The following is a 14,672-nucleotide window of genomic DNA, read 5'->3' as shown; positions in this document are numbered from 1 at the left end:
TGCTAGGAACAGTGTGAAGATGCAGCATGGCAGAAGGGAATAGGAAACAGAAGATGAGAATAGGAACCCAACTCTCCTCGCCCCCCGCAACAGCAACCCCTCTCCTCCCTTGTGTGAACAAGTGCCTGCAAGTGAAAGAAACCTGTGATTTTCAACCTATTTAGCTCATGTACTTCACATCGACGGAATCTTTTGTAGGTCCCCAGGACTCCATGCAAACGAATCATTGTCTTTCTCCTATTCATGGTCTGCTCTTGGCAAATCTATGCAGTAGCTCATGTAAAGCTCAGCTCAGTTGCATCAAGCTAGGAGAATGAACCAGCCAAATGGAAGAGGGTGGGTCTGGCAATCATACTTGGACCCTTACAGAGAATCTTATGAACTGTCGCCTCAGCATGGCTGCTCAGTAGAGGATGGACACAAAACCAACTCGTTTCATTGGCCTCTTAAGAAGTCATATAATTTCCCCCAAATCCTTGGCATTTTATTCCAGCTTTTTGTTCTCTTTGTTTTACAAATTTTTAGTTTTACAACCCAAACCTGAGAGCTGCTGTGGTGGTGGTGGTAGCCAGCTGCCAATGTAATAGAGGGGCATTTTGCTTTCCCATTGCATGGGTGCTCATCGATTATGTTGCAGTTTTTGATGGCATGACTTTGTGCTGGTTGTAGGAGGCCTTCCCAGGCTGGGGTGGCTTAGGGAACTAGCTCCAGGCATGCCTCTGGGCCTGTCCCTTTCTCTGCTAGTGCAGAGGGTTGCTGTGATAGTGCTGCTGTGATAGGGATTTGTGGAGTTGCCATGCTAACAGCGAGCATGGCATAGCAGCAATAGAGCACTATGTCAGCATACGTCCAAGATATGCTACCGTAGCGGCTGGACAGCTCCCTGAGTGCTTTCGTCCTCCCCAGGATTGCTTTGGTAGCAACTCTGTAAAAAGGAGGGGGACCCTCCGAACATATTATTTGAATGTAATCCTATAGAATCAGACCGGGAGTAAGCTAAATGTGGGCACTTAGATTGCAATCCTGCACATGGTTAGAAAGCTTAAATCCCACTGAATTCAATAGGATCAACCAGCCTGATTGTACAAGTCTGCAAGCCAATTTTCCTACATAAATTGTATACATAAAGTGATACTGCAGATCAGGGCTGACTGATAATTGAGTGCTCAGATTATTCCACCACCCATCCCCACTTTGAAAATAAATAATACACAATATAGATCTTCCCATCAATCGCTGGTCTCCTATCCCCACTTTTCTTTGTAGACCATAGTTGTTCGGGGTGCTAGCTGGTTATTTCTGCTGTAGTTTACATTACAAAGTGTGCCAAAATGAGTTTCTACAGGGCTAAATTTTACTTAGGAATGTTTTAATTATGTAGTGATGTTTTTAAATATCTTGTGTGCCACCCTGAGCTGTGCTTTGCTGGGGAGAGTAGGATATAAATTTGGTAGATCGATAGATAGATAGATAGATAGATAGATAGATAGATAGATAGAGAGAGAGAGAGAGAGAGAGAGACAGAGAGAGACAGAGAGAGAGAGAGAGACAGACAGACAGACAGACAGACAGACAGACATTTCTGATTTATGTGTGTTTGGGCTGACTCTTGATACAGTGGAAATATACTGTAGCTGAGATTTAGTACATGAAATCGCTGCAGTTGTCAAGGTAACTGGTGAATATGTGATTTAACGCAACGGTAAGCAATGTAACACAGATGCAGACCTCTTAATCTCAGTAAAAGCTCCATGGCTAGTTAAAAGAAAATTGTTCCGCGGCAGGTGTGGAACTGCCGTACTCCGAATGCAACGTCTATTACCATAGTGGCATTTTTTTCTGATCAACATTCGTAACTAGCCTTCAAGCCTGGAGAGAGCAGTTCGAAAATCTTGCTGCAAGGATGTGCAGTGGGATTCAGGAAAGAAAGGAAGAGGAATGAAATTGAAAAGTGCCATACATTTATTTTTCAAATATCATCATGGTTAAGCCAACACATTCACCTCTGGGAAAGCTTTGGCAAATGGCATTTTAATTTATATGGTAAGATGACTGGATTCTAGTTGGATTGGGCCAAGACACTTCCGTGCCCAAAACAGGAAATCCAAGCAGTGTTCTCCCTGTGGGTAACAAAAAATTGTAATAACCCCATAAACACTGAGAATATTAATTGTTCAATGGTGCCAGCTCAGGTGGGCTATTTCACTCTGCCTAATGCTAACAGCCTTCATTTCAATGGCTTTTCCATTCCCGTTTCCTCCAATTGGAAACAGTTTCAGGTCTTGTAATCAATGCGTATTGATGATGGAAAATATTTTATAGAAATATCATAAAGGGATGTTTGTCTAGGATCTTAGTGTGTAAATGAATGTCAGAGTAGCTGCTCAACACATGTTCAGAGGAGAAAAAAGTGTTTTCCACCAATGGCCAATATCGGAAGTGTCTGTCACTACATGCCCAGGAAGTCTTTGCTGTTGTGATTCTCAAGCAGCAATTCCCCTGCAACTAAACTGCTTTTGAAAGAGAGGAGACTTTTAGAAGCATATTAAAATATTACATGGGGATCTTCTGTTCAAAGTAAAAATAAAACTACCTTGAATCCTATGGGATTCCTTTGGATCCTGGGTGATTAGTTTTTGAAAATCCTACTTTCTAATAAGAAACAATACATTTGGAAAATGAACCTGGAAAAGCCACTCATCTTATTTCTAATTGCAGTAGCCTACAGAATAAGTGAGATTGCTCGTGTACATTAAAAGGAGATCTAATGACTTCTGAAATGTTCTTGCTTTTCAGGAGTGACAACCGTGCTAACAATGACTACCTTGAGCATCAGTGCGCGGAATTCTCTTCCCAAGGTGGCCTATGCCACAGCGATGGATTGGTTTATAGCTGTGTGCTATGCATTTGTCTTCTCTGCATTGATTGAATTTGCAACAGTAAACTACTTCACAAAGAGAGGTTATGCGTGGGATGGCAAGAGTGTTGTTCCAGAAAAGGTAACCTTTTCTGTATTAATATAAATTTTTAGCATGTGGCATGGGCAACATGAGCTACAATCCTGTTCAACAAAAGCACCTGGATTTTTACACTAATCCTAAACCTTACTCAGAAATAAGGCAGGCAACATTCAAATGGCTTTCCTAAATCGGAGCTTAGTTGGGTTGTTTATTTACTTACTTCATTTTTAGACTACCTTTCTCACAAGGACTCAAGCTGAATTGCAGAGCAGGACTAAGTGATGAGGACTGTCATCCTAAGAACATTTCCCCGGAAGTAAGCCCTATCGATCAAAATGGGACTTACTTCTGAGTACTCCAGTTTCGGATTACTCCCAAAGTACTACATTTGTCTCTTTGGGAGTTTTGCTCACTTCAAAATGGTTTTTTGTGAGAGCTCAGATATTAGCAGCTCACACATTAGACATTAACAAGTTATTTCACTGTTAATTGATTGGTTTATCAATACATGGAAAATAATGTTGAAATCTGTGCTGAAATTTGGGACGTGTTTCAGCTCTTTAGGAAGCCCCGTGGCGCAGAGTGGTAAGCTGCAGTACTGCAGTCAGAAGCTCTGCTCACGACCTGAGTTCGATCCCGACGGAAGTTGGTTTCAGGTAGCCGGCTCAAGTTTGACTCAGCCTTCCATCCTTCTGAGGTTGGTAAAATGAGTACCCAGCTTGCTGGGGGTAAAGGAAAGATGACTGGAAAAGGCATTGGCAAACCACCCCGTAAACAAAGTCTGCCTAGAAAACGTCGGGATGTAACATCACCCCATGGGTCAGGAATGACCCGGTGCTTGCACAGGGAACCTTTACCTTTACCTTTTTTTCAGCTCTTTATTAGAAGGCAGCTGAAAGTGAATTCGTACATGCATTTGAAGCGTCCATCGACTGCAGCATCAAGTCATGAATTGTATTTGTGAAATCTCTATCAGCAATCAGACATCTTAGATATATTGTCGAAGGCTTTCATGGTCAGAGTTCATTGGTTCTTGTAGGTTATCCGGGCTGTGTAACCGTGGTCTTGGTATTTTCTTTCCTGACGTTTTGCCAGCAGCTGTGGCAGGCATCAGTGTCAAGTGTGTAGGAAGAGTAATATATAGTCAGAAAGGGGTTGGGTTTGAACTGAATCATTGTCCTTACAGGACAATGATTTGCACATTACCTTTGATACTTTTTGCAGGACAATGATTCAGCTCAACCCAACCCCTTTCTGACTATATATTACTCTTCCTACACACTTGACACTGAGAGACACTGAGAGACACTGTCCTTCAGTGTTACTCCTCTGAAGATGCCTGCCACAGCTGCTGGCGAAACGTCAGGAAAGAAAATACCAAGACCACGGTTACACAGCCCGGATAACCTACAAGAACCAATCTTAGATATAGTTTACTTTTTGGAAAGCCAATGTGACGTAGTGGTTAAAGATCAGACAAGGACCTGGGAGAAACGGTTTCAAATCCCCACTCTGCCACGGAGGGTTGCAGGGTGATCTTGGGCCAGTCCCACGCTCTCAGCCTAACGTACCTCGCAGGGGTATTGCCAGAAAAGCATAAGCCACTTTGGGTACATACTGGGAAGAAAGGCGGGGTACAAAAGAAGTGAATAAATATGACATTCTGTACTCCAAAAGAGAAGATTTTCCAATGAAAGGCACGGGACAGAAGAACATTACATGACAAGCAGTCAAATTATGAGACGTGGACATATGGTCCAGACTCCTGAGTTTAGTGTTTTGGAAGGAGAGAGATGAAATGTGTGTGGGACAGAAGGAGAGGAGAAAGGTCCCCGTCAAAGTTAAGCACTTACATAGGCAGACCTGAAAAAGATCTGGCAGATTCCAGAACTCACACGAGAAGAGCCCAACTGCATCAGACCAACGATCCGTCTAGTTCAACATCCTGTTTCCCAAAGTGACACACCCACAAGCAAGGCAATAGTGGTTTACATCCCGGCAACTCATGGCAAATAGCCACTGACAAACTACATGAATGTTTCCAGACTCCTCTTAAAGCCATTAGAGACCATCTCTACATCTTGTGGCAGTCAATTACATGTGTACTATGTTTTATGTAAAGAAGCACTTTCTTTTGTTTGTCCTGAATTTATTCATCATCAGTTTCACTTTGTGAGCTCCAGTATTATAAATGAGACAGAAAGGGCGAAAACACATGGTCGCTTTAGCCTCCTTTATTCCCTGTTTCAGCCAGGATTCAGCCAGAATCAAACGCATGCATTTTCATCAAATGTGCGTTCGATCCTGGCTGAATCCTGGCTGAAACAGGGAATAAAGGAGGCTAAAGCGACCATGCATTTTTGCCCAAAGAGTTTTGTTCATTCACTTTCTCCATGCCATGCATAAATAAGTCCCAGTCTGCAAAATAATTAAGAGAAAAACATGTTAAAAATCCAAAATGCATTTCAACTATGTCCCCCTTCCCCTTGTGTTTGATGGCAACCTCGATGTATTCCGAGGTCAATGCTATCTTTGAGCCTGCTGGCAAAGAGAAAAAAAAAAAAAAGATTCCTTACATGCTATTTTTGACAAGGCTCAGAACATCCTGATCATCAGCAGGTATAAGATCTTATTGGTCTGCCACTACTTGAACTGGAGAATCCCAGATTTGTCTGGCATGGCACCTAGAAGAAGAAGAAGAGTTGGTTTTTATATGCCGATTTTCTCTGCCACTTAAGGGAGAATCAAACCAGCTTACAATCACCTTCCCTTCCCCTCCCCACAACAGATACCCTGTGAGGTAGGTGGGGCTGAGAGAGAATGACTTGCCCAAGGTCACCTAGCTGGCTTCGTGTGTAGGAGTGGGGAAACAAATCCAGTTCACCAGACTAGCCTGCGCTGCTCATGTGGAGGAGTGGGGAATCAAACCCGGTTCTCCAGATCAGACTCCACCGCTTCAAACCACCGCTCTTAACCACTACACCACACTGGCTCTCAGGTGGTGAGCTTTACTTGTATGCCTGACCGCAACCAGCCAGTGTTTGTCCATAAGCACATAGGAAGCCATTGCAGATCCCAGAGTACTGTTGTAACACTCCTACCACTTTAGATCAGGTTTCTGTGGAATAGCTACTTATTGAGCTGGAGTAATTTCTGATGGCCAGTATGGCAAGCTGACAAAGACTATGGATAGACTTTATCCTCTACAGTTTTAAAGGAGCAGTGTTAGGAAGAAATAAATAAGTTAGAACGAAAACAAATCTCACAATGGGGTAACTACTGTTGATAGTGGACAGCTAGTAAAAGAACTCCTGCCCTTGAACGATTTTTCGATCACACTCTGCAGATGGATTAACTGTGCTTATCCCACACAATTGGTGGAAATGGCCTGCTGTTGTTCTGCTCAAAAGCTTCTGAATGATTTCTTTTCTCCAGTCCACCATTCGTTTTCATGCCTGTAAACAATTACAAAGTGGTCATTATTTATCTGGGATTGATATGAGGAGAGGAACAAAAATATAAAACTCCAGAAACCACAAGACAGCCTAAGAAAACAAATAATGGAAAGCCTTAACAGGCATTTAGAGTGTAATTTTGCAATTCCGCAAGGGAAGTTTCCACAACTGTGCAGAAGCCTCCAAAAATGTGTCCCCTCTAGCTGTATATCTCCAACAAACCTGTATATCTCCAACAGAAGCAGTGATTGTAACTTAGTAGCACTTGTGACTAAGATAGTTATAGGGTGAAAATGCATGGCCGCTTTAGCCTCCTTTATTCCCTGTTTCAGCCAGGATTCAGCCAGGATCGAACGCATGCGTTTCACTGAACATGCGTTCAATCCTGGCTGAATCCTGGCTGAAACAGGGAATAAAGGAGGCTAAAGCAACCATGCGTTTTCGCCCATAGATCCGTAAGTGTTCTGTTTCTACATACCAAAATTATTGCTACACAGACTACTCATGCAGGATGTTGTCATATGTCTGTGATGTCTTTCCTACCCACAAACATATTCAGTGGCTGAATAGACTTTACTGTGTCACTTGGCAGACACAAAGCCAATTGCAATAGTATCAGTCAGCCAGGCCCTCTCAAAGTTTGTTTAGTTATTTGGCTTTTCGCCTACCCTCTTGGAAACACAATTAATCATTCAGTACCAAAAAAAAGCAAACATTACTTAATTTAACATTGTTTAAAGAGCTTTCAGTACATTACATCATCTCTGAATCCATTTTGTGCCTTTTGTCCGGATTGCTCCCAGGGCGGGTGTCCCTATTACCTCATCCTTGTTACTCTAATGAATTAGGTTCCACGGGCAAGAGGGTACCCACCCACTCCTGCTGGACCTTCTAGATTGCAGCTCACCCCATCCCAAAGAGCTGAGGCAACCTACAATTTAACACATATTTTGTGTCATTAACAGTATTTGGGCCCTGACCTGGATGGCCCAGGCTAGCCTGATCTCATCAGATCTCAGAAGCTAAGCAGGGTCAGCCCTGGTTAGTATTTGGAAGGGAGACCACCAAGGAATACCGAGTTGCTGTGCAGAGGAAGGCACTGGCAAACCACCTCTGTTAGTCTCTTGCCATGAAACCCCCCCCCCAAAAGAAGTCGCCATAAGTCGGCTGCGACTTGACGGCACTTTTGCACACACACACAACAGTATTTGGTACAACAAAAGTCCACATCCCTCTGTCAGCTTAGCACTGACTCTCCCCTTCCCTGCTAAAGCTTGCCCAGTGGTTCTTGGGTCTGGGGAAAATGAGGATCACTAATCTATGATGAGCAGGTCTTCTAACAGATGCTCACAGAGGTTGTATGTGCAAGGTATGCCCTAATATTGAGCAGAAACACCCATCCAGAGCTTCCTCTGGACACTAGACCATCCATGGAATCTGTGGTATCCCTGGTATCTCTGGTGTGCACAAACACATCCAGGCTTGTACTAGAGTTTCTACTCCAAAAATAATCTTCAGTTTGAGGGATGGCTTGCCAGAGTTTCTCATGTAGCTGTTCAGATCTTAGTTTTATGTACAAAGCAGAGCTTTTAATTTTTTTAAGGGAAGTTATGTATACATTAGTGTGCCCACTGCTCTTCAAGGTAGAGCTCTGAGAGATATTCCATTCACCATAAAAATCAATCATTTAAAAGTAAAGTAATCTATTTTGTAGATTAAGCATGTATTCTTAAGGGGGGGGTGCAAAGCTCCTTAGGAGCCAGTGTGACCCCATGCCAGCGTAAGGCCCCGTTAACCCAGGATAAGGAGCACTTACGCCATCCCAGGGGCAAACATGCTGGTGTCAAGGAGCCATGGAGCTGCACCAGCCCCTGCCACCAACGCAGCCATGCCGACAGGAAATTCCCAGAAGGGAAAGTCCGTGCTGGCTTGGGGGAGGCGTTCCTGAGCCATGGGGACCGTGGGAAGATATATGACAGTCGTGAGATGTAGAAAAGAGCAAGCGTTCAGTAGCACCTTAAAGATCAACAAAATTTCTGGCAGGGTATGAGATTTTGTGAGCCACAGCTCACTTAATGAGATGGGAAGTCATGAGATGGGAAGAGGAGGAGCCAGAATTATGAGTTCACTGTTTACTAGCCGGTGGAGTAACAACTTCTTCCACATCCCACTGCCGTTTACGAGCTCCCGTGACAACAGATAACAAGTGACAACATAAACCTGGTTAACCAAATGAGAAAGCAAAGAAATCTAAGAGTCATAAGCAGCGATTCCACTTCCAAACTTGTCTGGCAGAAGAAAAACTTAAAATGAAGTAAAACATTTATCTTAAAACCACATTACATGCAGGAGCAACATGCTGGTGTGTCTGCTCAGGATGCCATCAATAGATCTCTGTCTATGAGTTCACTGGTCTCAAGTCCAGGATTATAGGAAGCTGAGCAAAAAAGCTAGAGACAGGAAATACAAGCCAAACACCTGAAGGAGAGCTATCTACCCCTGAGCTATCTACCCCTGAGCAACCTTACCTCACTGTCCTGATGTTTTTCTCAGCATGGCTACAAAGATGAACAGGAAGAATGACATCCTTGTTCCCTAAGCAGCAAGTTCTTCCAACAGGATGAAAAAAGGCAGCTCTATATGGGCTCACAACCCAGTAGGTGGGTCTCCACATAATGGTTTCAACCCACTGGCTGAAGGCTGAAGTAGAACATAATTTTTTAAAAAATATTTTCCTGGCTTCTATTTGGCATTCAGTGGCTAATTTCTTGCTGGAATGCCAGTGGTTGATGGACCAAAACTAACATCTAATAGCAGATATTCCAGGGAGTGGCCATAGTCATACTTTTCATAACTGATGTCCAATATTCACCTCCCAGTATATCAGTTAAAAGGACATCAGGTAGCACTGCTGGGGAAGATCTTTGCCTGAGTCACTGGGCTAGCTGCTTCTAGTCAAGGTAGAAAATTTTGAGCTATATGGCCTGACTCATGTGGAAAGAATGGTGTAGTGTATAACAGCGGTGGTTTGGAGTAGTGGACTCTGATCTGGAGAACTGGGTTTGATTCCCCACTCCTCCACATGAGTGGTGGAGGCTAATCTGGTGAACTGGATTTGTTTCCCAACTCCTACACATGAAGCCAGCTGGGTGACCTTGGGCTACTCACACTCTCTCAGCCCACCTACCTCACAGGGTGTCTGTTGTGGGGAGGGGGTGAGATGGGAAGGTGATTGTGAGCCAGTTTGATTCTTCCTTAAGTGGTAGAGAAAGTTGGCATATAACAACCAACTCCTCCTCCTCCTCTTCTTCCAATTTCTTTATTGGAAGGAAAATCCCAAATATTTATGTTAGAATCAAACTAAATGTGATGTCACTATGGATCTCCTGAATTTTATAAAAAGTAAATGGTCACAGGTTGAGGAGAAATCAGCATGTGGCTGCAGTGCCTTGCCGTTGTCCAAGTACAAATCACTCCACCCTACCAAAAAGCTTTTTCCCCATGAAGGACAGTGTACAAATGCTTATGTGTTCACCCTGCAAGACAAAGAGCAGGGTTTGATTTAAACTGTGGAACTTACTGCCCCAAGATGTGGTGATGGCTGAAACCTGGAAGGCTTTAAGAGGGGAGTGGACATGTTCATGGAGGATAGGGTTCTCCATGGTTGCCCCTCCTCCTCCATAGAGAAGCACTGTAAACTTCTCTATGGAGGAGGGATGAGCCCTCCTGGACCTCATAAAATTGGACCCCCTGTCCCAAACTTTACCAAACTTTGGGGCTCATGAAGGGGTTAACCCCCTCCTCCATGGAGAAGCATTGTAAAGTTTATTTTTGGGTTTATTTTTGGTTCGGGTTTATCAATATACACAACTCTATTATATGTACAATCACGCATGGGCATATGTAAAGGCGTGACTAGGGTCTGAAACATAGGAACTAACAAATCCAAAAACACTGGCCTTGTGAAAATAGCACATTTGTTTATGTAAATAAGTGGCCTTGAGCATGAGCATCTCATGTCCCTTTCAGCACATCCTTAATAGACATAGAAAAAAGCACGAGTCCAGTAGCACCTTAAAGACTAACAAAATTTCTGGCAAGGTATGAGCTTTTGTGAGCCACAACTCACTTCTTCAGAAGTAGGGAGCTGTGGCTCATGAAAGTTCATACCCTGCCAGAAATTTTGTTAAGTCTTTAAGGTGCTACTGGACTCTTGTTCTTTTCTACTGCTAGTGACAGATTAACATGGCCATTGGCTACCCATCGTGATCTATCTTAATGTTTCAGTTAAGTATTATCATTGCAGTATTTATTAAAAAAAATAACATACTCTGGAAAAAAGTGTTCCAATAAAATCTCTGTGTTCTTTTATTTCTAGCCAAAGAAAGTAAAGGATCCTCTCATTATGAAAAATAATTCATTTACAGCACCAGCGACAGCCACAAGCTTCACCCCTAATATTGCAAGGGACCCTGGACTGGCAACCATTGCTAAAAGTGCAACAATAGAGCCTAAAGATGTCAAAGCAGAAACAAAACCTCCAGAACCCAAGAAAACGTTTAACAGTGTCAGCAAAATTGATCGACTATCAAGAATAGCATTCCCGTTGCTTTTTGGAATTTTTAATTTAGTGTACTGGGCTACTTATTTAAATAGAGAGCCTCGGCTTCAAGATGAAACCCCTCCTCACTAACCCTGCTAACCATATTGTTCGTTCCGTCTCTTTTGCACTGGGGATTGTTTCTTTTTTTGGTTTCAAACACACAGCAATTCCCATTTACTTCATTGCCTCTGTCTTAAAGAAATGGAGATTTCCTTATTTTATAAAGTAAAAGTATATAATATATATAAATATAAATATTATATATATAGATAGATAAAATAGAAAAGATATTAAAATTGTACTCTAGGGCTGTAACAATGTGATGTAGACACCAGATTCTGAACCGCAACTCTGAACGAGAGGTAAATGTAAGAAATCTAAACCACATGTAGATAGCTTATTGCTGAATGTCCCCATAAGAGATGCTGTACATGTCAGAAGAGAAATATTTTTATGCAAAATGATAGAAGGTAAAACAGTCTTTATATATGTTCATGTTGCACATACAGTATTGTACTTTCCATTTTTGGAGTGCTGCTTATTTTAAATTCTTTTATAAGATATACATCTTTCCAAAGTGGTGGATTCCAGAAGATACAAATATTTTTCCTAGCTTTCTTTTTACCTAAATTCCCAACCACCAGTTTTAAAATATATAATGTTATTTACATATGAGGAAAACTACTTACTAATGGTACAGGTGATCACAGAATAGCACATTAGATTAATGATAATGAATGCTTTAATATGCTCTCTCAATAAAATCTTATTTTAAGAATCAGATTGTCAAATGACTTGGTAACAATTGCATAATTAAATGCAGAGCTCAAGTTCCTTTAAAAATGTTAGGTAAAGCAACATTTGGATGATTTGGAAAGGATTCTTGTTTGTTTTTATTTTAAGAAGGAAGAAAACCTACAATGTCTTGCAAGCTCTAGCTATGTTGAATGTATTATTTTATAAAATGGTACATTAAAAGCTTTAGACTGAAACATATGGTTCGCTGAGTGACAAAAATACTATTATTTCAATATTTGTAAATATTCAGCATGAGATTGTACATTTTAAAAACTTTTTTTATGTTCTTAAACTATTGTGTAGGGTTCACCTCTTTATGCTCTGACTATGTTGTTATACTTTAAAAAAAAGAAACATATATAGAGCTTGCATTTAAAAAAGTCAGTGACACTTGAAAGAAAATGAAATGGCAAAAAAAAGATAAAGAGGAGAGCTTGGAATTTATTCCATTTGTAAAGTGGCTATGTGTACAGTAGTTTGCAGTTTGAAACTGTCATCCAGTGTCTACCATTAGGCTTATGACTGGAGTGCTCAGGTAATGCGCGAATACTAAAAAATGGAATTATATTTGGTAGGAAAATGGTAAAATTATTTAAGACAAAAAATCATCTGTATATTATTGCTATATTTGCTGATACATAACTGTTAACAATAAGTGATGTAATATATGTAGCATTACATACAGAAAAACCACACACAAAAGAATGTACAGGAAAATAAATTATATTGAGTAAACTTATTACATTTCATTTTTACTGTAGCAATATATTTGTAGGAACACTATGTAAGGGCTTTAAATACAAGATGTCCGTTTTGCAAGTTATTAGTAATCCCTACGAAGCTGTTCTGGCCAGTTTCATTTCTTCCGAGAAGTTATTTAAAACAACAACAATCCAGTTTCAGAGATGGATATTTCCAAATTGTTGGAGAGATGGATAGATTTTGGGGAACATTAATACAGTGGTTCAGAATCCATTACACATGGTAGTGAATACGTTAAAAAGAAAACCCAATGTGACATGGACTTTCAATTGAAATAGCTAATAAGATAGTCCGTTTGATATCTATATATGTTACAGGCAATGTTTTATATACTCTTTCTCAGTAAATCAAGAGGTTGCTGCTCACTTAGTATCTACAAACTGAATTCGTTAACTTTTTTCTTTAGAAAAGAAGACTTTTTTTTAACAAACGCTTCATTGTCTACCATCTAGTCCTGTCTAAACTTGATGAGCTAATCTGATTGGAGCTTATTAAAGAGGATGTGTAATCTTCTGGTATTATGTGTAGATATATGTATAGAAAAAAATAAAATACGACTCTTTAACTTCGGTATTTGTTTATCTTGTTATTTTTGGCGTTTTAATCTAGTGTGTTCATTAAGGGCATTTTACCTTCCTAATTATCCATTTTGCTCCCTTTTGGTCTGCATTTTGCACATTAGATGTGAATATTACTTACCTAGTCTGCTTTTTTGCTATGCAATGACTGCATTATGTCATCTCTTAGTTTGTTAGTCTATGTGAATAGTATACTGTATAAACCTGATTGCACAGTTTATCAAAGACAAGGTATTCTCTATGTAGCTTTTTTACAGTGCTTTGCTAAACCATGTAATAATAGTAAGTCTTCCTTGAAATTAATGATACACTCTTATAGAGGACAGTTTCTGTTTACTCCTGGGATAATTTAAAAAAAAGATGACATTGAATGTTTATTGCACCTCCGTGCAGTGATGTGGCAATAAAACCTAAATCTATAACAGAGGTTGTTTATGGCAGACGCATGTAATGCTTTACAGAGTTTAGCAAAAGCTCATTATTTTATGTCAAACTGTAATTCTATTATACTAATAAAGTTAAAAAATGACAAATAACAGAAGTGAATGTTTTACTTGGTTTACTTTATTTTTAAGCATGGCTCATTTTAAGGTCTCCTTGATAAACAACAAGTCAGACTGAAGCCCTTTTTGCTGTGTTCTAGGACAGGAGGAATTTGATTTTCTGCAGAATATTTAAGATGCGAGAAACTAGTACTGGCTGTATGATTTTACATATTGTTTTGTTTAAAAAAGCATTTATTTTATTTCCTTTCGTTTATAACCCCAATGGAAATATGAATTGTTCTTTGAGAAAACTGATTAAAACTTCCCCAGAGGTGCTTAATCCAACTGCAGAAAGCAATACAAACTATTCACAAGTTATAATGAGGAGGCGAGGGAGTATGTTCAGTGTAATTGGCCGGACATTTATACATATATAGTATAACTTATGAAGTATGTATATACCCCACATTTACCAGGGATCCCAGTTGTATGGGATATATATTTGTGCATATATTTGTACCTTAGTAGGCTATTCTCAAGTCAATGAATTTATGACTAGGGGCAGTGCAAGGAGATGTACTCCTGCTAAGTGCGTAGTTTCCATATTGTAACTTGTGAAGAGTAGTATTGTTTTAATTACTGGCTTTAACCATTATAAGGTTTAACAATAGCAAATGCTAATGTGGCAGTGCTAATGTGGAGGCTTATTGTAGTTCTGGAAACTGTTCAGGATAATAGTTTGTTGATATATCTGATCAAAGAGGTTCACAATTTAGATGATTGTCATCGAGTCTCCAAGACTTTTCTGATACATATCCTTATTCATTCAAGTTGTTCTTGGCTGATCTGAAAGTTTTGAATGGAATATAAAGGAAGATATGGTATTTATGGTTTTAGTATTAAGGTGTTTACGACTTCAATTTACATTCTGTAATATATCCACATATAACCTCCATAAAAACACATAGCAAAGCAGTGAATTCCTGTGATAAGAAAGGAAATTGGTATGGGATTTGTTCAGCTCATAAGGA

General features: G+C 40.3%; 1 protein-coding gene across 1 annotated transcript in view; it reads left to right on the top strand.

Annotated features, from left to right (window-relative positions):
* GABRA1 (gamma-aminobutyric acid type A receptor subunit alpha1) overlaps positions 1-11,690 on the top strand; it is a 43,767-nt gene extending 32,077 nt beyond the window's left edge. The window contains exons 8-9 of the mRNA XM_056851762.1: positions 2,797-2,999; positions 10,794-11,690. Of these exons, the coding sequence (XP_056707740.1) occupies positions 2,797-2,999; positions 10,794-11,108 (518 nt within the window). The 3' untranslated portion in view covers positions 11,109-11,690. The remainder of the gene's footprint in view (positions 1-2,796; positions 3,000-10,793) is intronic.
* The last annotated feature ends 2,982 nt before the right edge of the window (positions 11,691-14,672 follow it).

This window comes from Euleptes europaea, chromosome 1, assembly GCF_029931775.1.
Source record: "Euleptes europaea isolate rEulEur1 chromosome 1, rEulEur1.hap1, whole genome shotgun sequence".
Lineage (NCBI taxonomy): Eukaryota > Metazoa > Chordata > Lepidosauria > Squamata > Sphaerodactylidae > Euleptes > Euleptes europaea.
The sequence above is the reverse complement of the archived record's forward strand: the minus strand, read 5'-3'. Positions and strand labels throughout refer to the sequence as shown.